This window comes from Gopherus flavomarginatus, chromosome 1, assembly GCF_025201925.1.
Source record: "Gopherus flavomarginatus isolate rGopFla2 chromosome 1, rGopFla2.mat.asm, whole genome shotgun sequence".
Taxonomy (NCBI): domain Eukaryota; kingdom Metazoa; phylum Chordata; order Testudines; family Testudinidae; genus Gopherus; species Gopherus flavomarginatus.
Genome location: NC_066617.1, coordinates 165,831,439 through 165,855,326, shown reverse-complemented (window position 1 = coordinate 165,855,326; position 23,888 = coordinate 165,831,439). Strand labels below are relative to the sequence as shown.

The 23,888-nt window shown below is 47.2% G+C and overlaps 1 protein-coding gene across 1 annotated transcript; it reads left to right on the top strand.

Moving 5' to 3' along the window:
- Positions 1-336: 336 nt before the first annotated feature.
- Positions 337-23,888, top strand: CPOX (coproporphyrinogen oxidase). The gene is given in 9 exon segments (XM_050959062.1): positions 337-478; positions 481-522; positions 525-1,031; positions 9,680-9,823; positions 12,281-12,391; positions 13,401-13,542; positions 17,281-17,499; positions 20,662-20,766; positions 21,476-23,888. Coding segments are annotated over 9 exon segments (1,500 nt in total). The 3' UTR covers positions 21,564-23,888.

Below are 23,888 nucleotides of genomic sequence, written 5' to 3'. Positions count from 1 at the left end.
CTCCAAGTCTTCAGGGGCCGAATGCTCACAGGCCAGTTGTCACCTCGCAGCTGAGAACAATATTAATGTAAACACTACAACACCCTGCCTTGGGCAGCAACCATGGGTATTTGGGGGATTAGCCCCTGCCCTGCCCCCACCCTGCAGCCCCCCTGTCCCGGGGGGGTCTGTGGGGATTACCACACTCTGCAGCCCCCCCCCGCTGGGGACAAAGGGAGCGCGCCCTGGGGATGACACCGGACGTGCCTTATTAGGCAGCCCCCCTCCTGCATAACCTTGAGCACCCGCCGGGTTCAGACACCCCCGCAGCCGGACGCTGCACCCACCTCTCGTCCCATGTCCGGCGCTAGCGGGACGCCGCGCGCTTCCAACTCTCCGGTGCAGCCCCGCCCCCTCGTTCTCGGGCGCCTCGCAGCCCTCGCCCCTGCTGCTGCTGGGGGCTGTAGTCCGGCGCGGCGCCCTGGGCGGCGGGAGCGGCTGGCGGCGGAACTACATTTCCCAGCATGCCGTACTCCCCGGGCTGGGAGCGCTGCTGGCAGGCTCAGGCGGCGCGAGGGGGCTGCTGGTGGCTGCTGTCATGTCCCTGCTGCTGCGTAGGGCCGGGGGTGCGCTGCGCCCATGCTGCCGCGCCGCCTCCCGCAGGGGGCTCGGCTCCTCCTCCGGCGGCTGGGGACCCCCGGGCGGCGGGGCCAGGGTCCGGCCGGGGCGGCGCTCGCTGCTGGCTGGGCTGGCGGGGGCCGCGGCGGCGCTGGCCGGGCTGGGGCTGGTGCGGCGGGCGGAGATGGTGTCGCGGGAGCCGGTGGCGCCCGGCCTGGGGGAGGAGGAGGAGGAGCAGGACGAGCTGTCCCGGCGCTGCGGGGATTTCATGGCCCCGCCGGTGAGCGGGCTGCGGGAGCTGCGGAGCCGGCGCCAGGACGTGCGGAGCCGCATGGAGATGCTGATCATGGAGACCCAGAGCCAGGTGTGCCGCGCCCTGGCCCAGGTGGATCGCGGCGCCGCCTTCACCGTGGACCGGTGGGAGAGGAAAGAAGGTGACGAGCCGCAGGGAGCGGGGCCGAGGGTGCAGGGCACGGAGTGGGAGCCTGGCTGCGCCTACCTGGGGGGCGGGGGTGAGTTTCACGCAGGGTGGGTGGACCGGAGGATCCTTACAGGATGTTTGTGCCTGGCCGCACGTACTCGGTATAACAAGTTGACAGATAAGCGATCAGACCTCAGACCAACGGTGAAGCCTGACCCTGGGTACATCGTGCTGACCGCTAAGATACCAGAGGACATTGTTTGTCTCCTACACTTTCCCAATTTGTCATGAGTAGGGTGGGAAGCAGATCCTGTGGGTGTTAATCATTTGATCTGTCTGGAATAGATCACATCACATTACCACTGGTCAAAGAAAAAGAGGGGTGCCAAAAGGAGGCATGCTCATGTGTGCATCTGGAGAATGTTGTATCTGATTAACCTTTCCTCTTGCTATTAATCCTTCCCACTTGCCTCTTTTCTTTCCAATATCAGAGCTGTGTTGCACCCTGAAAATAAATAAGGAATTCCTAGGAACAGGTCTTTGTGTCTCTAGCAATTAAGCAATCACATAAAATGTTGTGGTAAGCCAAAAAGCAGTTAAGTAACTCTTGCAAAATACTGCAGTCATCAGTTGTTGCCAAACAGGGTAAAGCTGTTTGATGTATGGACAGATTCTGTTTTATAATGATACTTTTCTTGCAGATATGACATTTCTACCTCTGCTCTCCAAGGCATAAATTCTGGGCATTACTCACAATCACACACAGATTCTAAAAGGGAAGATATAAATGGTCAAGGCTTGAAAAGTTTACCAGACACATACTATGTAGAAAAACAAACCTACTGTACAAAAGAAGGCTGGACCCTACCAATGAGTCCAGAATAAACGTATTAGTGAAAAGTCTGGATCTCCCCCAGGCCTCCCCAGCTCCAGGGAAGAGAAGAGTTGCTGGGATTTCTACCAGGATGCTTTCCATGCAGGGGCGGCTCCAGGCACCAGCACGCCAAGCACGTGCTTGAGGCAGCAAGTCACTGGGAGCGCTCTGCTGGTCGCTGCAAGGGCAGCAGGCAGGTTGCCTTCGGCAGCATACCTGCGGAGTGTCCGCTGGTCCCGCGGCTTCAGGGAACCTCCCACAGGCGTGCCGCCTAATCCGCGGGACTGGGGACCTCCCGCAGGCAAGCTGCAGAAGGCAGCCTGCCTGCCGTGCTTGAGGCTGCAAAATACCTAGAGCCGCCTCTGTTTCCATGTACTCTGGGTGGTGGTGGTGGTGTGTCTGTCCTCTATATTTGCCTTTGATTAGTAGGTGTCTGATAAATGTGAAGATCCCTCTTCCTTTAATTGCAAGAAGTTGTTGTTTTCCATCATTTTTTCCCTCTCCAGACCTACCCCTTCTCGATAGCCTCCTGACTGCTGGGTGTAGGAGAAAGGTTTCTTTTGAATCCTCCTTTCTTCGTACTCCCTTTCTCCTGAACAACTCCAGTACTTGCATATATGGTTGCTCATTGCTTTCCCAAGCAGCAGTGTGAAATTGACATGGTTTGTGACAGTTTTGTTATTCCATTCAGGGTTCTGAATAGCAGCAGAGAAGCTGACTGGTGCCGCCTTATCCAAACACTACTGATGCTTAGGAAAGTTATGAACAGCGTGTGGAAGCACAGAAGCTGTCTGAAAATCAAGTGTAATTTTCCTGAATTATCTCCTGACATTTGACAGATTCTCTTTACAATCATAAGAAAAGACGGTTACTCACCTTTGTAACTGTTGTTCTTCGAGATGTGTTGCTCATATCCATTCCAGTTAGGTGTGTGCGCCGCGCGTGCACATTCATCGGAAAACTTTTACCCTAGCAACTCAGTGGGCCGGCAGGCCGCCCCCTAGAGTGGCGCCGTCATGGTGCTCGATAATACCCCTGCCGGCCCACCCGCTCCTCAGTTCCTTCTTGCCGGCTACTCCGACAGTGGGGAAGGAGGGCGGGTGTGGAATGGATATGAGCAACACATCTCGAAGAACAACAGTTACAAAGGTGAGTAACCGTCTTTTCTTCTTCGAGTGATTGCTCATATCCATTCCAGTTAGGTGAATCCCAATCCTTACGTAGGCGGTGGGGTCGGAGTGAAATGTGGCAGAATGAAAACTGCTGAGCCAGAGGCTACAGCATCTCTTGACTGTTGAACCAGGGCATACTGCGAAGCAAAGGTGTGGACCGAGGACCAATGGAGCTGCGCGACAGATCTCGTGGGTAGGAACACGAGCCAGCAAGGTGGCAGATGAAGCCTGAGCCCTGGTAGAGTGCACGGTGATGTGGCTTAGGGAAATATGAGCCAAATCATAACAAGTGCGGATGTACGCCATCACCCAAGATGAGATCCTCTGAGAGGAAAACAAGCAAGCCTTCCCTTTGATCTGCTACCGTGACAGAGCTGGGGCACCTTACGAAATGATTCTGTCAGTGCAATATAAATGCGAGCACTCTACAGATGTCCAGGGAGTGCAATTGTTGCGCCCATTGCGTTGAGCTGTGGGTAACATGAAAGGCCGAAACCACCTTAGGGAGGAAAGCCGGGTGCGGTCATAACTGCACCTTGTCTTTGTGAAACCTAGTGTACGGCGGAACCACTGTAAGAGCTCTGAGCTCGGAGACCCGTCTGGCCGATGTAACAGCTACGAGGAAAGTTGTCGTCCAAGACAGGTATAGCAGAGGGCCGGTCGCGAATGGCTCGAATGGGGGAGACATAAGTCTGGTTAAAACTAGGTTGAGGTCCCAGGTTGGGGCTGGGCGGCGCAGCCGAGGGTGCAAGCGCTCCAAGCCCTTGAGGGACCTCGAACCCATAGAGTGTGAGAACACGGAACGTCCACCTTAGCCTGGCTGGAAGGTAGAGATGGCTGCAGAGTGTACCCTCAGCGATGATACCGCCAGGTCCTGCCGCTGAAAGCCAGAGGCAGGCCAAATAGAGGGGATCGAGACCTCAGTAGGAGCAAGATCGAGCGTATTGCACTTGTAGAAGAAACGCTTCCACTCGGCCCGGTACATTGACCAGGTGGAAGGCTTCCTTTCACCGCGGCTCAGCGGTTATTGACAGGCCGAGCAATGTGGTATATCAGTGCTGCCTGGACCACGCTGGAGTGATCGTGATGATGCACGCTCTGCCCCTGCGGAGTTTGAGTAGGACCTAATGAACCAGTGGGAACAGTGGGAAGGCATAAAGGAGTTGGCCTTTCCACGGCATCAGGAATGCGTCCAAGATCGATCCCGAGGAGAGACCTTGGAAGGAGCAGAACATCTGGCATTTTCTGCTCTTGCGGTGAGCGAACAGGTCTATGTGAGGAAAAATCTCCACTTCTGGAAAGCAGAACGCCTCACATGGGGCAGAGTGACCACTTGTAAGACAGGAAAGACCTGCTGAGTCAAAGCGCCAAGGCGTTCCGAACGCCTGGGAGAAAGGACGTCACCAGCTCCATTGAGTGGGCCATGCAAAAGTCCCAGAAATGGATGGCCTCCTGACAAAAGGGGGGAGGACCACGTCCCTCCCTGGTTATTTATGAAGCACATGGCCATTGTTTTGGCTGTAAACACCGAGATACCATGGCCTCGCAGCTGCCGCTGGAACCCCTGGCACGCCAGGCGGACTACTCTCATTTTTGGGGCATTGATGTGGAATGCCAGCTCCCGAGAAGACCCAAAGGCCTTAAGCTCAGAGGTGACCATGAGCACTCGAGCAGAGAGATGACGCATCCGTCGTCAGGGGCAGTGAGGGCTGGGGCGGATGGCACCGCATCCCTGCCCACACCAGGGAGGGAGTTAGCCACCGCTCTAGGGAGCCTAAGGTGCTCGAGGGAACGGTGACTACCATGACCATTGGCTCCCTGTCCAGGTGGTACGCCGAGGTGAGCCGGACTTGGAGAGGACGGAGGCGGAGCTTGGGGTGTTTGGTTACAAACTTGCGGGCAGCCATGGACCCAGGAGACTGAGACAAGTGCGAGCCGAGGTCGTTGGGAAAGTCTGCAGACCTCGGATGATTGTTGCCATCGCCTAAAACCGCAGTTGTGATAAGCAGGCTCCGGCTAGGTGGGAGACCAGGATAGCCCCTAGGAAGTCCAACCTCTGCGTGGGAACCAGAGTGGATTGCTCTATAGTAATCATCAGGCCTAGACCTGTGAATAAGACCGTGACGATGCCCACGTGCTGAGTGGTTTGTGTCTCGGAGTCTCCTCGGATAAGCGAATCGTCCAGATACGGAAAAACGCATATCCGACATCAGCGAAGGTAGGCGGCGACTATGGCCGTAAACCAGAAGTACTGACGGTTGGCTAGAAAGCGGAGGTATCTCCTGTGCGGAGGGAAGATGGCGTTGCGAAAGTACGCGTCCTTCATATCGAGGGCGGCATAGTAGCCCCCAGGAGGCAAGGATGGAATAATAGTTCCCAGGGATACTATGCGGAACTTCAACCTTATCCTAAACTGGTTGAGTCCGCGCAGGACTAGGAAGGTCTGAGACCTCCGTTCGAGTGGGGGACTTGGGCATAACAGGAGTAAACCCCCTTGGCCCTTTCGTCAGTCGGCGTCTGCACCTCTTGTACGAGGAATTGCTCTTGAGAGGGGTCCCTGAAGGGGGACAGGGCTGGAACAAATTAGAGGTGGTACCTATGCTCCACCGTGCGCAGGACCCAGCGATCTGAAATTAAGTGGGGCCACGCCAGGAGAAAGCGGGATTGGGATCCCGGCCTGTGACTGGTACATCGCCCTCAGGCGCACCTTGGAAGGTTCATCTTTGGTCTCAGTGGTAATTGCGAGGGACCTTGACCTTGGCTCTTTAGGGGTCCTGACGTTCGTCTGCGACCACCTTGGCCTCGCCATTTGCCAAAATCCTGTCTCTGGCTAGGCACAGAGTATGGCGGCTGGGGACAGAAAGGCCTGCGTTTGGTCGCTGGCATATACATGCTGAGAGAGCGCATTAGGACCCTATTGTCCATCAGGCTTCGCAGCCTGGGGCTGTCTTTGCCGCGAAGAGGCCTTTACCAACAAAGGGTAAATCCTGAATGGCATACTGCAGCTCCGGCCGGAGGTTTGAAACCTGAAGCCATGAGATGCACCTCATGGCGACACCAAAGGCCAGAGTCCTGGCTGCTGAGTCTGCTGCGTCCAACGAGGCCTGGAGGGACGCTCTGGGTACCTTTTTCCCCCGTCCTCCAAGACGGCAGCGAACTCTTGGCGGGAGCTTTGAGGGAGAAACTCCATAATCTAAACTACCTTCACCAAGGTGCTATAATTATAGCAGCTAAGCAAGGCTTGTTGCTTTGCTACCCAGAGCTGCAGGGCCTCTGCAGAGTACACCTGGTGGCCAAGTAGGTTCATTCGTCAAGCCTCCTTCGGTTTCGGGGCTGGCGCCCGCTGGCCATGCCAATACCTCTCCTTAACAGACTGAAAGACTAGTGAGCAGAGAGGAGAGCGGACAGACGAGTAGTCGTACCCCTTAGAGGGCCCCATAACGGGTCCTCTACCTCTGGGACCTCCTCCACCTCAGGTTGTCGGGGGGCGTATCAGAATCGTGGTCCTGAGCATAAGATCTGCGCATGTGGGATGACACGGATGCGTGTCTGGATGGCCATGGAGATACTAAAAAAACGGCATGGGCAGAGTCTCTGACAGGTGTCGGTGCCGGGCGATCCGAGCCCATTTTAAAACCCGGTGAGCCGTGCATGGGACCGGGACCAGGAGGCGTACCGGTACCTGGAACGAGATCCAGACCTGCAACCAGAACGGTGCCGGGAGGTCGACCGAGATCTCGAGGCTCGGGGAGAGGCTACGGGAGTCATGGTACCTGTCGCGGTGCCGGGAGTCGGAACGGTGCCGATAGTAGCGGGTCAGCGAACGGGATACCGACCGGTGCGGCGAGTGCGACCAGTACCGATGAGGAAAACAGCACCGGGACTGCAAGTGGTGTCGGGTGTGCCGACGGGACCTGGAGCGTCTGCGGGACCGTGATCATGAACGGTGCCGCTCTGCTGTGCTGACAGAGGACGGTCATATGAAGAGACTGTATTACCTGCACCGGCGGTGCCGGGGTCAGGTAGCATCGACTCTGTCATGGCAATGAGATCCCTCGCCGTTGGTAATGTCTCCGGCGTGGAGGGAACAGCAGGCTCAACCACAGTGCATACTGGGGAGCTGTCAGGCACCGGATTCGACGGCCCTCGTGGGACCGGGATCGACGGTGCCGACGTCGTCGGTGCCTCAGAGGTGTCGGTGCCGGGCGATCCGACTTAGACGAGCTCTCTGGCTGCGGTGCAGTCGGCACGGAAGCAGCAGGAGCAGTAAGCTCAACCACGGCGCGTGCCGGGGAGCCGTCAGGCACCGGATTCGACGGCCCTTGTGGGACTGGAATCGACGGTGCCGACGTCGTCGGTGCCTCAGAGGTGTCGGTGCCGGGCGATCCGACTTAGACGAGCTCTCTGGCTGCGGTGCAGTCGGCACGGAAGCAGCAGGAGCAGTAAGCTCAACCACGGTGCGTGCCAGGGAGCCGTCAGGCACCGGATTCGACGGCCCTTGTGGGACCGGGATCGACGGTGCCGACGTCATCAGTGCCTCGGCAGGTGTCGGTGCCGGGCGATCCGACTTAGACGAGCTCTCTGGCTGCGGTGCAGTTGGCACGGAAGCAGCAGGAGCAGTAAGCTCAACCACGGTGCGTGCCAGGGAGCCGTCAGGCACCGGATTCGACGGCCCTTGTGGGACCGGGATCGACGGTGCCGATGTCGTCGGTGCCTCAGCAGGTGTCGGTGCCAGGCGATCCGACTTAGACGAGCTCTCTGGCTGCAGTGCAGTTGGCACAGAAGCAGCGGGAGCAGGGGGCTCAACCACGGCGCGTGCCGGGGAGCCATCAGGCACCAGCAGGAATTGTAGGCTTTCTCGACCTCGGAGGAAGGGAGCGGTGCCGAGTCGACTTCGGTGCCGGCGATGGCCGGTGCCGAAAGGCCTTGGCAGTACCGGCGGGGTCCGGTGCCGAGGAGGCGCTTCTGCCAGCCGCTTGATCATCGCTTGGTGCCAAAGGTGGAGGGGTAAGTGAAAGTCCCGCTCCTTTTTGTTCTCGGCTTAAAAGCCTTGCAAATGGGGCACTTAGCTGTCAAGTGTGATTCCCTGAGGCACTTCAAACAGGAGTCGTGTGGATCTCCCTTCGGCATCGGCTTCTGGCAGGCCGAGCCCATTTTAAAACCCGGTGAGCCGTGCATGGGCTCCGTCACCGGGTGCAGGGAAGGGGCTACTTCCTGAACCCCGCTAACTATTACTAAATTAACTATGTTAGCAAAGAAAAAACGTATAACTATACAAATATATATATAAAAGGATTATAACTGCATAACTATATACGAGAACTACGAGTAGCTAGGGAAGTGGAGGTCAGCTAAGCCGCGCTCCACTGTTCCAACGACCGACACGGGCGGTAAGAAGGAACTGAGGAGCGGGTGGGCCGGCAGGGGTATATATCGAGCACCATGACGGCGCCACTCTAGGGGGCGACCTGCCGGCCCACTGAGTTGCTAGGGTAAAAGTTTTCCGACGAATGTGCACGCGTGGCGCACACACCTAACTGGAATGGATATGAGCAATCACTCGAAGAAGAACTAGATGTTTGTTTTAAATGAAACTAAGTTCTGTAGAAGCCCCTGTACTTGCCAGGGAATGTTTCACTATTATTACTGGCAAGTGGGAGAGTGAGAGTGGATTTTTCAAGGCTTCTAAATGATTTGGAGCAATCTTAGCATTTTAAAATGAGGGCTGGTCCACACTACGGGGGGGAAATCGATCTTAGATACGCAACTTCAGCTACGTGAATAACGTAGCTGAAGTTGAATATCTAAGATCGGATTACTCACCCGTCTTCACCGCGCGGGATCGATGTTCGCGGCTCTCCCTGTCAATTCCGCAACTCCTTTGGGGTTGATGGAGTTCCAGAATCGATATAAGCGCGCTCGGGGATCGATATATCACGTCTAGATGAGACGTGATAAATCGATCCCTGAGCAATCGATTTTTCGGCGGGTAGTCTGGACGTAGCCTGAGAGGTTTTGATAAAATGTGTCTCTTAATGAGTGACTGAGAATGAAGATTGATATTAATTACAGTCTTTGGTTTCACTTTGGAGATGTGGAACTGCTTAAAACAAATTCAGATTCAGAAGAGAGTACTAATGGTACTTGAGCTGACCATTTATTCTTGCTACTTATGTAATTTGGGTCATCGGGAGGGTTTTTTATAGCAAAAACTCTGCTGCACATCTGAAGTCAAAATGTGGCTATTTGTTTCTACTTGCAGTTGCAAGTGACTTTGGTTTATAGTTCTGTTTCTAACCAGGTTCTAGTAACTCCAGACTTGTCTGTGTTTCCAGTGACAGAATAAATGGGCTCTCTAGGTACTTCACGCAATCTATGGGCAGCCTGTAAAATTCACTGCTTCAAGAGGTGATTGTTAAATAATAGAGGTGGATTTGTAGAAGAACTAGATAATTTTATCATCATCAGCATCATTTGTAGTTATTCAAGGTAAGCAAAGGAGTCAAGATAGCTCTTGAATATCTAATGGTCACCTGTACGCTACTAGTCAGTGTTAAGAATTGGCAGGATAAGATGCTTCTGAGATCAAAACTTTCCTGGGCTTGTATTTAACAGGTGGTGGTGGTATCAGTTGTGTGCTCCAGGATGGCAACATCTTTGAGAAGGCAGGCGTCAATGTTTCTGTAGTTTTTGGGCATCTTTCCGAGGAAGCAGCCCAACAGATGAGAAGCAGAGGGAAAACCCTGAAGACCAAAAATGGTAAAACATGCTATTTAAAACCTAATTGAGTCTACAGTGTTACTGAATTATTGCGTTTGAGACCAATAAATCCAGACTTCTCTTATCTATGTTTTTTATAAACTGCCTTACCATATTCAAACAGATCTTGAAGAAGGCCACATTTCTGAATGAAATTGTTTCTCTTTACAGTGGGGATCCAGTGGACATAGTGTACTTAGATTTCCAGAAAGCCTTTGACAAAGTCCCTCACCAAAGGCTCTTACGTAAATTAATTTGTCATGGGATAAAAGGGAAGGTCCTTTCATGGACTGAGAACTGGTTAAAAGACAGGAAACAAAGGGTAGGAATTAATGGTAAATTCTCAGAATGGATAGGGGTAACTAGTGATGTTCCCCAAGGGTCAGTCCTAGGACCAATCCTGTTCAACTTATCCATAAATGATCTGGAGAAAGGGATAAAAAGTGAGATGGCAAAGTTTGCAGATGATCCTAAACTGCTCAAGATAGTTAAGATCAAAGAAGGCTGTGAAGAACTTCAAAAAGATCTCACAAAACTAAGTGATTGGGCAACAAAATGGGAAATGAAATATGATGTGGATAAATGTAAAGTAATGCACATTGGAAAAAATAACTCTAACTATACATTCAATATGATGGGGGGCTAATTTAGCTACATCAAATCAGGAAAAAGATCTTGGAGTCATCATGGATAGTTCTCTGAAGACGTCCGTGCAGAGGTGGTCAAAAAAGCAAACAGGATGTTAGGAATCATTAAAAAGGGGATAGAGAATAAGACTGAGAATATATTATTGCCCTTATATAAATCGATGGTATGCCCACATCTTGAATACAGTGTACAGATGTGGTCGCCTCATCTCAAAAAAGATATACTGGCACTAGAAAAGGTTCAGAGAAGGGCAAATAATATGATTAGGGGTTTGGAGAGGGTCTCATATGAGGAGAGATTAAAGAGGCTAGGACTTTTCAGCTTGGAAAAGAGGAGACTAAGGGGGGGAATATGATCGAGGTATATGAAATTATGAGTGATGTGGAGAAAGTAGATAAGGAAAAGTTATTTACTTATTCCCATAATACAAGTAGTAGGGGTCACCAAATTAAATTGATGGGCAGCAGGTTTAAAACAAATAAAAGGAAGTTCTTCTTCACGCAGCGCACAGTCAACTTGTAAAACTCCTTACCTGAGGAGGTTGTGAAGGCTAGGACTATAACAGCGTTTAAAAGAGAACTGGATAAATTCATGGAGGTTAAGTCCATTAATGGCTATTAGCCATGATGGGTAAGGAATGGTGTCCCTAGACTCTGTCTGTTTGTCAGAGGGTGGAGATGGATGGCAGGAGAGAGATCACTTGATCATTACCTGTTAGGTTCGCTTCCTCTGGGGCACCTGGCTTTGGCCACTGTCAGTGGACAGGATACTGGGCTAGATAGACCTTTGATCTGACCCAGTATGGCCGTTCTTATGTTCTGAGTGCTCTACAACTCGTCCTATAGTATGCATGACAGGTTCTAAACATGAACACCCACCTAGGAAGCTGTCAGATCTCCAAAGATTTGAATATTAAAATAAGCGTCACCTGTCTTGATGCTCTGTCTTGAGGACAAAAGAAGTGCAGCCAAAATTGTTTGAGCAATTACAAATCCAGATTAAAGAGGAGAGGGTATGTGGACTATTAAAACCACCTCAAGGTGACATATTATGTTTGCCGGAAGATTTTTTTAACTCTTGGCTCCTATTAGCATTGTAGTAACACTAGAGTGTAGTTCAAGTCAAAAAAGGATCCAGTAAAAATGCCATTGTATTCCATATTCCGCCTTCATCTCGTATTTGTTCATGAATAAAAATCTTGTTCCGTTACACTGTACACCCCCCCCCCCCGTACAAATGTACATTTTAGATTTCTGTTTTTCTTTTGTATATAAAGCTAAGGGGAACTCCTCCCCTCCCCCAAGTAAATTAGAACTTGAGTTGTTTTGTTACTGAAAAGAGTTTCTCCTGGTCCCCATGCAGTCCTAGTAATACTTCTTTGTCACTGCAGTAAGACAGCATAACTTGGAAGATGCACCTGGAGCAAGCATGTAAGGACTTACACTGCCATTTTTGGGTCTCTTTTCTTACCATAAATACATTGTAATAAATGACAGCTCACTGTTGAAAACTTGAGCTTGCTTTGCATTTCTCAAATTCCAAATGTTGCTGTTTGTTTGGAGGAGAAAATTGCAAGAGCTGTTATTGTGCTTGTGCACTGCTTTTCAGCATTCACTAGATTAGATCCTGATTCTTCAGCTAGCTGCTATGGTCAGGCCTGTTTAGTAGACATGCTGACTTCAGTGAGACACCATGCAGAGCCAGTTTCAGAGTTGGAGTCATAGTTTGGAAGCCTTCAGGTTAAAAGATGCTGCATGTAAATTGTTCCTGTTCTTAACTACTGCTTTTTATCTACGTGCTGCTGTCTAGGTAAATTGCCTTTTTGTGCCATGGGTGTAAGCTCCGTTATCCATCCAAAGAATCCCCATGTTCCAACTATACACTTCAACTACAGATACTTTGAAATTGAGAATGCTGATGGTAAGACTTATAATGGTCTGGGGTGTGTACAAATATGGAGTCAGATTTTAAGGATTGAGCGTGACTTAGGGTATGTCCACACTACCCGCCGGATCGGTGGGTAGCAATTGATTTATCAGGGATTGATGTATCATGTCTCGTCTAGACGCGATAAATCGATCCCTGAACACTCTGCCGTCGACTCTGGAACTCCACCAGGGCGAGAGGTGGAAGTGGAGTTGACGGGGGAGCTGCGGCCATCGATACCTCGCGTCCTCATGGCGCGGGAAGTTGAAATAAGATACGTTGACTTCAGGTACGCTATTCTCGTAGCTGAAGTTGCATATCTTAGATCCATTCCTCCCCCTCCCCCGCCCAGTGTAGACCAAGCCTTAGTGGTTAAAGCACAGGATTATGAACCCTTCTAATTCTGTTTCCAGCTGTGCCACAAAATTGTTGTGTAGCATTGATTAAGTCATTTAGGTATTGGGGTTATTTTTTTTACTTTATTTTAATGAAATTTATCAATCTGATACAAGGAGGAGCCAACACCATGTGACCAATCACCAATGGTCCATGGACCACGATTCGCAACATTTTTTAGAGGAAGTGATTCATTTCCTTGCTATCTTCCTGCTGCAGGGTTAACTTAAACTAATATACTGTAGATGGCTCCTGACTATCGTTACAAACCTGAGACAGAATTTTTGTAAGCCCATTCAGGGTAGTAACTACAAAAGACTAACCTTGTGCAATTGATACCACATGAGAATGGGCAGTAGTCAGGACAACTGATATAACACTGTACAAACTTTCCTGCTTGGCGGTTAATTGAATAATTGTCTGGATTCATGAGTTGTTTTCACCCATATAATATTAGTTTAAACTAAGCATTTACAGTGCTACTTTTGGGTACTCTTGAATTTAACGTTTGAAAGTAGTTGCAATTGTTAGTTTGTATCTGACACCTAGCATGGTATATGATTTGTGTTTGGAAATAAACCAGTTGTTGCATGTCTGTCTACTGTAGGGACTAAGCAGTGGTGGTTTGGTGGTGGAACAGACCTGACTCCAACTTACTTGAATGAAGAGGATGCTGTTCATTTTCACAAAACTCTGAAGGAAGCTTGTGATCAGCATAATCCAGAACTGTACCCCAAATATAAGAAGTGGTATGTGTGGGAAGATGTGCTTGCATTGTTGTTTACCTTAGGTCAGATTATTTTTATTTATTTATTTGTGGGAAGGAGGTATCACACAACAGGTCATGCTAATGCTGTTGCTTTAAGTTGGTCATTAGCTCACCTCACAAAACTATTGGGAATCTTGAATGATATATAATTAGTGTGGTTTATCAGGGCCATGATCTGCCCTCTGATATGTATAAGCAGCTCCCAGTGAACCTCCGCTGGAGCTGCCAGTGTATATCTGGGTGAAATTTGGCCAGATATGTTTGTAAAGCACTTGGAGATCTCCATTATTCATATGGGACAAAAAATTCAAATTCGAATGTCTAAAATTGGGCTCCTAAATTGATGTTTGTAGCCTGTTTTCCAGAGTTGCTGTGTGACCTGTCACAGATCTCCTGTGTCAGCGTGGGCAAGTAACTTAACATCTGTGTGTCTCACTTTCCCCATTGGTAAAATGGAGGAAAATAATAAATGCTCCTGTGAGATGGATGGTAAGGGTGAACTTATTACACCCTGAAAAGAACTGAGATCCTCTGAAGGGAGTGATTGCTGCAGAATCACAAGCTAATTCACTTGCTGCTCTTCACTGAAAAGAGAGTTTTCTACTATGATATGGGCTGTTTGCACTAATAATGTTTTTAACTGCTCCATTTTCATATTTTTGCTTGTTGCTAACCTAGCTCTTAATAAATAATACTGTACAATATGGCACAACATCTGACGCCTGTAACTTGTGCAAGGTTTAGGTGGTATAACTCTAAAGAACACACTCGCCCTCTGTTACAGTTGGGAATGTTTTTGCAAGTTATCCATGACTGAAATTGCCAAGTGCTTTATTTATTGATAACAATGCCTGCCATTCATGCCTGCTGCCTTCCATATGAGCCTCTCAAAGCACATTACAAATATTAAGCTATAAAACCTAGACCTTCATTCCAGTGCCCTAGTCACAAGACCATCTATATCTCCTTGTAACACAGCGCTACATATTTTTATGTATTTTGTATCTTTGGAGGAAGAGATGGGGGGGAAAGTAGCAGAAGATACAGATATTGGCAGGGGCAGAGGGGGGAGGGAATGTCAGAAAGCAAAACCATAGAGAACTTTCTTCTAGTTTTTGTGAAATAGTGTTAGATGTGAGGAACCACAATGTGGCATCTTAATTTTAGACATTCAGAGCTGCAAAGACCTGCTTACTTTGTCCATTCTCTGCCAATGGAGGATTGCAGACCAAAAATGCTTTGCCCAATTTAATCTCTTTTGTGAATGTTTCAAGCAACTGGACTTTCATGCCTTCCCCGGGAGATTATTCCACAGAGCGCTCTGGTGAGAAACATTTTATTTATGGTTCAGGCTAAGAAACTTACTTCTCTTTTCATCCCCCTGCTCCCAGATATCTTGTACCTTTCCTCTTCCTCATTGGGGCAAGACCCTTGGGTGCAATTGTCAAAAGGACTCGGAGGTAGTTTAGCTCTGCTCCCACTGAAATCCGTAGTAAAACTCCCATTGACTTCAGTGGGATCAGTTGGGCTAGCACTGCACTTTTGAAAATCCCACCCCAGCGTCTTTGCTGTCAGACAAAGCAGACAATTACTGGGCTAAATTATATTACTCAGAACTAGGGCGCCTTTTGCGGGGTGGGGACAAGGAGGGAAAGGCGTTTGCCCTTGTTGCATGCAAGAGGAGCGTCCTGCTATGTAAACAGCTGCAGCTTTCAATGACAAATGCATTAGAAGCTCAGCTGTGCATAAAGACATAGATTTAAACTGACTGTCTCTCTTGCTTTGGAAGACGTAGCTGATGGTGCCCTTCAGTCTTAAAGCATAATGAATTGCTGGCTGCTCTGCATCCAGTGTCTTATCTGCCACAAGCTATGATATCCAGAGGAAGGGTAACTTCTTTCTGTAAGCTGCCAGCCTTTGTCTGAGTGTGAGTGATAAAGTGGGTGGTGTGAGTTCATTTATGCTGTTATCTGGGGGCACATTAGTTAATGTGCACATAATGATCTTCTCTTCAAAGAATCTCTTATGTAGTAGGAGATATCCAAGTACTTCTGTGCAGGTTATTACAGTTCCTTTACTAGATGAGAAAGCTATTCAAGCAAGCTACAGAGGTTGAGGATAGCCAGTAGTGTAGGGTATGTCGGCTTAAAGCGTTAACAGATACCCACAAGGAAGGCTGTACAGCCATTACTCATTATCAAGTGATGTATATGTATGCAGGGGAGAGGAGAGAATCTAGTGGAATCAGCATGCACTTCCTTGTTCCTTACTCAGAAGGCAGCCTCAGGGAGGAATACACTCCTCCTTCTCCCATGAGGAGGGGAGATGAATCACTTCCTTCCTATGCAGACAGCCCAACACTACTGTTTGGTTTAAGAAGCAGTTGTGTAAGGACATGTGTGCTGCCCCTGAACCCAACTTTCTCAAATGGAAAAGGTTGCACTTATATTGCTGTGCTAATTTCTGTCCTAAGTGTCTCATCAGGTTTATACTCTGTGCTCTTCTGTTGAGTTTCACATGCTGTCCCACTGCTCTCTAAGGTCTGGTCTATGCTAGGGGTGGGTATCGATCTAAGTTATGCAACTTCAGCTACATTAATAACATAGGTGAAGTCGATGTACTTAGATCTACTTACCACGGTGTCTTCACTGCGGTAGGTTGACAGCTGACACTCCTCCGTCAACTCCACCTGTGCCTCTTGCTCCGGTGGAGTACCGGAGTCGGGAGAGTGCTCAGCAGTCGATTTATCGCATCTTCACTAGCCGTGATAAATCGACCCCTGATGGATCTATCGCTCTGGAGGTAAGTGTAGACATGCCCTAAGTTTAACTCTCCCCTCACCTTGGAATAAAAAGCTGATTCTCCCAGCAAGAGAGATGTCTTTCAATTTATAGTAACTTCTCCATCTTAGTGCATGTATGGCCCCACATTTTGTTTTTATTGCTTGAGAGCAGCCATTGTGGGCAGATCTTATGAGATTCTAGTAGAGAGAGAGAGAGAGACGGGATCTCCTTGGAGGAACCCTCTGACAGGAAAGGAGATACCCTGTCCTCTTTTGTCTCAAAATGCACAGCCGGTGTGATACCAAGACTTTTTTGTTCTGTCTCAAACTTGAAAATGGGCCTGCTTTCATGGGCAAATGTTGCTAAAGATTTGTGAATCTTTCAAGTATTTTTAAAAAAAAACTAGTAAAATTGCAAAGGAGAAAGTTTTTTGTTTTTTTTTTTAGGGAGAACATGAAATGGCAAAAACTTGTGTGCAGGCTTCCACAAAATAAAATGTGAATTTTTATACAGCTCTGGAAACAAGGGCTGCAGAGATCTGTGAGATGTACCTTGGTAAGACTTTTCCCCAGTTTCCTTGGTAAAGTGTGGACTTATACCCTTGAAGACCAATGTTTGCATACATAGTCATGTATTTCAAAATTTGCTGTTGTGCTTGTTCGTACATGTGCAGTAGCTGATCTTTTTTTCAAGATAAGCAGTGTCATTCTTCTTTATACTGAGAGTATGATTTAATGGCAGCTAATGTAGAGCCTAGTCCTGAATGGTGCTGAGCATCTTTAGCTTTCATTTAAGTCAATGGGCGAAGAGAGCATTCAGTATCTTGCAGGATTTGGCCTTTCATCTGCATTTCAACAGTCTAATGTCTGGGGTTTTGAGTGGTTTACTCTGAACTTGGTGCACTAGCCTTGACATCTGGTTGTTGCTTCTTCCAGGTGTGATGATTACTTTTACATCAAGCACCGTGGAGAGCGAAGAGGGATTGGGGGCATATTCTTCGATGATCTGGACTCTCCCTCAAAAGAAGAAGCATTTCAGTTTGTGCAGAGTTGTGCCAAAGCCATTGTGCCTTGCTACGTTCCCATTGTGAAGAAACACTCCCGTGACCCTTTCACACCAGAGGAAAAGTTATGGCAACAGCTTCGTAGAGGGAGGTGAGTAATGCAGGAACAAAATGTAACATAGTGGAGTTGGGGAAGAGGAGAAAGTGAGACTGGTTCCTCTATGTCATGACACGAGGGAAACTTGCATGTGTCTGGAAAAGTTTCCAAGAACTCTTCTGTAACATTCCCACATTGAATCTTTGCAGATTCACAAAGTTATGTTTTAAAAATAGATCCTGAAAATCCTACTTAAGTTGGTACAACTACATTTTTTAGTTTGTTTTCCACTTTTTAAAGGTGTTCAGGCTGATTCCATTTTAGAAATAGAGGATCCTATGTTTCTTTTGCCAGTACAAACCGATCTCTTCATAGTGAATGCGGTATTTTTTGCCTTAAGATATTTCTTTTGCATTCTCTGAAATCCTCGGAACTCTCGAGTTCAAAGAGAGTCTCTTGAGCACTGCCAGTGATGCTCATTAGTAAAACATGAGGTTTTTAAACTAAGAGGAAATTGGCCAGCCCTGCTGGTACAGCGCTTGTGTGTTAATGCTCTGTAATAAAGTGAGTATGGGGACAATGATAAATAAGAATGCAGACTAGAAAAAATCAGGCCATCCAGTTCCTGCATTTCTTAAAAGTAATAAAATGCTTTATGTAGAACTTCCCTTTTTAATTTCTCTCTCACCTTTGGAGAGCCCATCTTTCTGATAGTGAAATTTAGTGAGGCGAGATGTCTTGCAGGATACTATTGTAGTGGGCTTTCAAATGGCTTTTGTCTCTAGATACATAATGAAAGGGAGCTACTGCATATATGGCACTCCTTAAATACCTTGCTCTAGCAAAACTCCTTCTCTGTTGACTTAGAAATTCTCTGTAGCATAAAAAAGCTGAAGGGATTGAGAATCCCCTGTAAATGTCAGCTGTAATCCTGTTATTAATTGCTGTGGTACTGCCTTCCTTCTACATGGTGAAAAATAACCCTTTTAGTCCACCATTTCTATTCAATATATGTATTGCTATTTCGTATTGTCTGGCTTCCTCCCTTTTCTTCAAAGACAGTGAATGAACCAGTAAAGGGATATAGAAGATATAGAAAAGAATCAGACTGCAGTTGAGTTTAGGTCCCTGTCTTACAGTCTTTACTCACCTGAGCAATTCCACTTACTTTAATGGGACTACTCACATGAGCAGAGCATTGCAGGGTCAGGCCCATAGAATGGTTGTGGCAAACTCTGGAGGGTTGTGGGAAAATAAGTTTCCATTAGGTTGCAGCCAAGACCCTACTAGGCTGCTTACTATGTTTGATCTCCCTGCAGAGCCTTGGGCTGGGTTATCTTCACTCCTCTGCATGAAGATAAGGAGCCCCTCCCCTCACTGTCTCTCTCTTAAACTGTCTGGTTGTTAAGATAGCCACTTCTGAATTGTAGGGGCTCTTTTCAGTGCCGTAAATGCTGGAGCAAGACAGTGAAGGCAGAGTGGCTGCTGCTGTGCCATGCAGGGTCCCTGCACTCTCCCATTTGTGGGGCTGAGGCAAAGAACAATAACACAGACAGCTGGGCCACAACAGTGCTTCGGGTGTCCCAGTTTGCATGTTGACCAGTACTTAGGGAATGTCTCTGAGCGTTAGCATTTAAGTGGGAATTGAGCTTTTTGTGATCTATCTTGAATGCTTTCCACTAAAATTTTATATTACTGTCCTTCTTTCTTAACTCCGTACAAGAGAGTGGTGTCCACTTTTGCACTGGCAGGTGCTACCTCATTCCTGTATTTTAAATCATAAGTGAAGTTCTTGTCTTATATAGGTTTCACTTTTAAATCTCTATCTATAGCCACTCTTGGGGTCAATGCTTGGCATTCTGAGTGGGGGTTTTAGCCCAACAACTGTGGCAGGACAGGTCCAGCACAACCTGGACAGAGTTCAGACAAAATATGGCAGTGGGAACTGGGGTGGGGTTGGGAGGCAGGTGTTACTGGACAATAAAGCTTCCTTTTCCCAGATCCCCCACCTCACTCACTCTCTGCCACTGTTCTGGGATGCTGGGCATTTTATAATTCCCTGCAGCTCACTCTGCCCTACACATCCTTGTATAAGTGCTGGGTAGCTGTGGGTCTTTCTTAGTGGGAGACTGTTTACCCTTTCCCTATTAGCTATGGGACAGGGCTACCACAGATCCTTACAATAGTGAAAAAGGAGTCTAGCTGGATGAGCTCCTTTGGAAAATGTCCCCTTTGTGTAAAGGATTGCATGCTGGGAAGATTAGTGTTGTACGGGCACATTGCCCCTTTGGCCAGAAAGGTTGCCCAGAACACGATGGCTGTAAATTCATTAAGTAGCTGCATCTGGAGACTTGCTAAAGATTTCGCTGCCTCTGTCTTGTATTTTATTTAAGAGGTAAATATGGCTTCTGATTGTAACTGTGAAGAGTTTCCATTGAGAGTTTAACCAGACTGCATATTGCGCATTGTCTTTGTGCTTATTAATGAGCTGAGTCTGTGGCTTGCAGGGTTGGTTCCAATATTCTCTCAAATCGTTGTTCAAGAATGGAGTAGATCAGGGGTAGGCAACCTATGGCACGCGTGCCAAAGGCGGCAAGCGAGCTGATTTTCAGTGGCACTCACACTGCCCGGGTCCTGGCCACCGGTCCGGGGGGCTCTGCATTTTAATTTAATTTTAAATGAAGCTTCTTAAACATTTTAAAAACCTTATTTACTTTACATACAACAATAGTTTAATATTATATTATAGACTTAAAGAGAGAGACCTTCTAAAAACGTTAAAATGTATTACCAGCACGCAAAACCTTAAATCAGAGTGAATAAATGAAGACTTGGCACACCACTTCTGAAAGGTTGCCGACCCCTGGAGTAGATGTTCACAGCTAAGTTATTGAGTTGACAGTAAATTCATTTTACTTATTTGGAAACCTCCTGATCTTGTTTTGTGATGCCTGTGTGTGCAGTGAAAGTCTCTACTTCCTGTTGTTGTTCACAGGAGGAAAAGGCTACATACTCATTCCTGCACATATGCTGAAGAGGAACAGCTCCTCCAAAACTGGTGCTCTTTGTTCTGGTGCCTTGGGATCAAGGAGACTGAAACTGACTATTGTTTGCAGCCTCCTGCTACATGCAAACATCAACCTATGTAACAGTAAATTTGTTTTTGTGCTAACCCTTTTTGTGCTAACCCTTTGTGTCTGTGTTATTCTACCACAGGTATGTGGAGTTCAATCTTGTTTATGACAGAGGTACAAAGTTTGGCCTTGCAACGCCAGGATCCAGGATTGAAAGCATTCTTATGTCTCTGCCACTGACTGCCAGGTAAGGGAAAAGTTGCATATTATTCACATGCTAGAACACTGTTCGTTTTCGTTCCTGCTGTCCAGTCTTGGCTAGGTATTGGCAGCAGGAAATGTAGCTTATACATATCTGCAGACTATATATCACTCCCCACTCCTACTGTTATGAAACCAGCATGTTGCTGGGATGGACTGGTTTTATATGTTGAAGTACTCGGACACTGCTTCCTTTCTCTACATGAAGAGTAGTTCCTAATAAAAGAATGAGAAAATGGAAAAGGTTAAATACTCTCTACTGCTTGGAATATCTTTAACTATTTTTTTTTCCACAGCCTCCCATATGGTTCCCTGCCATTTCAGCAGTAGCTTGTTGCTCAGTGGACTATTTTACCTTCATTTTTAACCTTGGATTATTGCAGAGCTCCGTGTTTAGTTTTGACACTCGACAATGAGCTAAGCAGTGGGTGAAATGACCCTATGCTGCAGTTTGGTGCATTGGGGCAAGAGGGAAGTTGAAACCTAAGGGTCTCCCCCGACTACCTCCTCCATTGAATATAATGGGTGTAAATATCTATTCCTAACTTGAGGTGAAGTTTCAGTTTTGTGTGACTATGGCATCCACAGAAAGGCCCAGCTATCCACATCCAATCAGAACACAGCTTTGGACAAGTGGTGTCGTGTCCCTCCAGCCAGTCTCTCTAATAGTTATATTCCGTCTTTGTTGTGCGCAGGTGGCAGTACATGCACACGCCGCCAGAGAAGTCCAGAGAAGCTGAAATCCTGGAAGTCCTGCGCAATCCCAAAGACTGGGTGCACTGATGAACAGTGTGAGGGAGATGCTCAACTATAAGCAAACAACATGAACTCTTACCACCTGGCTCACTCAAACTGCCGTTGCCTGGCAGTTCAGTGGCTGGATTTATATTCTTATCATGTGCCTTAAAAATGTTGTCAATGTGTCACCTTTGCATGTTGGTGCAGTGTTTCACTAGCTGACACACTTTCCTCTTTCTGTTACCTTGTGGCAGGTACGTGAGATATTAGTAGGACCAACTGATGTGTTCAGTAACTGTTTTTCAATTTGTCTAAATACTCAATGGTATAAAATACTGTGAAATGTTCCCCTAAAGAATTAGTGTTTTCCAAGCTAAAGGTTAGTTGTGCTCTAAATTACACTGCTTGCTATTAGGAAATTCACAGGAAATTTTAACATTTTAAAAATAATGTTCTTCTTTGTTTCATAGTTAAATGAGTGTCTCTGTTCTGGTGCATATTAAACCTCTTTTTAAATTCAGTTTCAGATACTTTATGGCACAGTTACTTATCACTAAGGGACAGATTTTTAAAGGTATTTTGGTGCCTGACTCTCATTGATGTCAGTGGGATTTGGATTGAGTGCCCAAATACTTTTTTAAATCTGGCCCTGCGTTCCTAAAATATAATTTCACAGAGTGGTGGTTGCTTTAAAAAACAAGTTGAAAATCTGCTGAAAGCAGGTAGGAAACATTTGACTCTGGGCCAGCTAAGGAAAATTAGCTCCCTTGCCTTTTTTCAGACCTACCAAGCAGGGCTATGTTAAAGACAGACTGAACAAAGAAAATAGTGAAGCCATACATTTTAAGGAAGGGATTTTTACGTTAATCATATCCCAGCCATCAAGACTGCAGAATAAAATATGTTTTATCAATGTGCTTTTTAGATCAAAAATCCTCTACGATGTATTAAAATTCACCTTTCCAGGAAAACAGAGCACAAAGTATGTTTAAGCAAAACGCTGACCCAAAAGAGGAGGAAATCCAGCTATATACTAGTTTTTACACTAAGTTTTATTTACATGAATGTACTTCTGAGCTAAAGCGTCCTTCACTCACTGCTGACTCTGAGGCCTTTAGGGGACGGTGGCAAAGATTGCAGAGAACACTTACTATTGGAGGGAAGTTGTGACATACTGCACTGTACACCTCTCACAGAAGAACATCCAACATTGTTAAATGTGGGTGTCTAAAGTTAAGCACTGAAATCCAGAATGCATTCAACCCCCCCTTGATTCTGTGGAATAGTCTCTTACTCCTTAAGTAACTCTGTTCATGTCAGAGGACTACTTGAGGAGTAAGGCACTACTCAGTATGAACAAGTGACAGAATCTCACCCCTTCCATGTCCCCAGGTATCTAAGGTGCCCTGGTCTAAACAAAGCTGCACCAGTTTAACTAAAAGTCTGATCCTAAACCAACTTAGTTAAACTGGTGTAGCTTTGTGTGGCACTATTATACTTACTTCAACCTGGCTTATACTAGCTTAGTTTGCACTGACAAATTTAAACCGAGTATGAATGTCCACATAGAGACTTGCACTAGTTAACCTGGTTTACTAATTCAGTTAAAGTTAAACCAATGGGCAAACCCCAAGTGGACTGACTTTCAAAGGTGCTCGGAATCTTTGAATATCAGGCCTTTTATTATTTTTTTTTAGGTGTTTTTAGAAACCCAAATCTGAAAAATGTGCCCTGTTTTAGCAAGATGCTAATTACAGCTTTCTTCTGTTTGCTATTTGACTTGTCATTGGACACTACTGTGAAACTGAATAAAGTGGCTATCGCTGCAAATGTTAGTGGTCACTGATTTCTCATGGTGAAAGAGCAAAAATTATGGAAGTAATTAAATCACAGGCAGGGCCGGCTCTAGGCACCAGCAAACCAAGCACATGCTTGGGGTGGCACAATTTCAGGGGTGGCATTCCAGCCACCTTTTTTTTTTTTTTTCGCTTTGGCAGTTGCGCTCCCGGAGGTATGGTGTTTTTGTTTGTTTGTTTGTTTGTTTTTCTGGAAGCTGCAAAAAACCTAGAGCCGGCCCTGATCACAGGTACTTTTTAGTGTACTAAACGATCTATTCTGTTCCTATTCACAAATAGGAGCGTGAGTGCCATGGTAAGCACAAGCCAAGTTCTCTGTTAGCTTTTGCAATTTTATCAACAAGCTTATGATATTTGGTGGTTCTCTTTAAAGCCCTGGCTCTCAGGGGCAAGTGATTACAGGAGAATCTCTGCTTTCTGCTTCCAGAGAAAAGTCTGAAACCACGAACAGAGTGTAATTCAAAGGTTCAGAAGCCAGAATGCCAATAAAAAGAACCCACTTTGTGACTCCTGA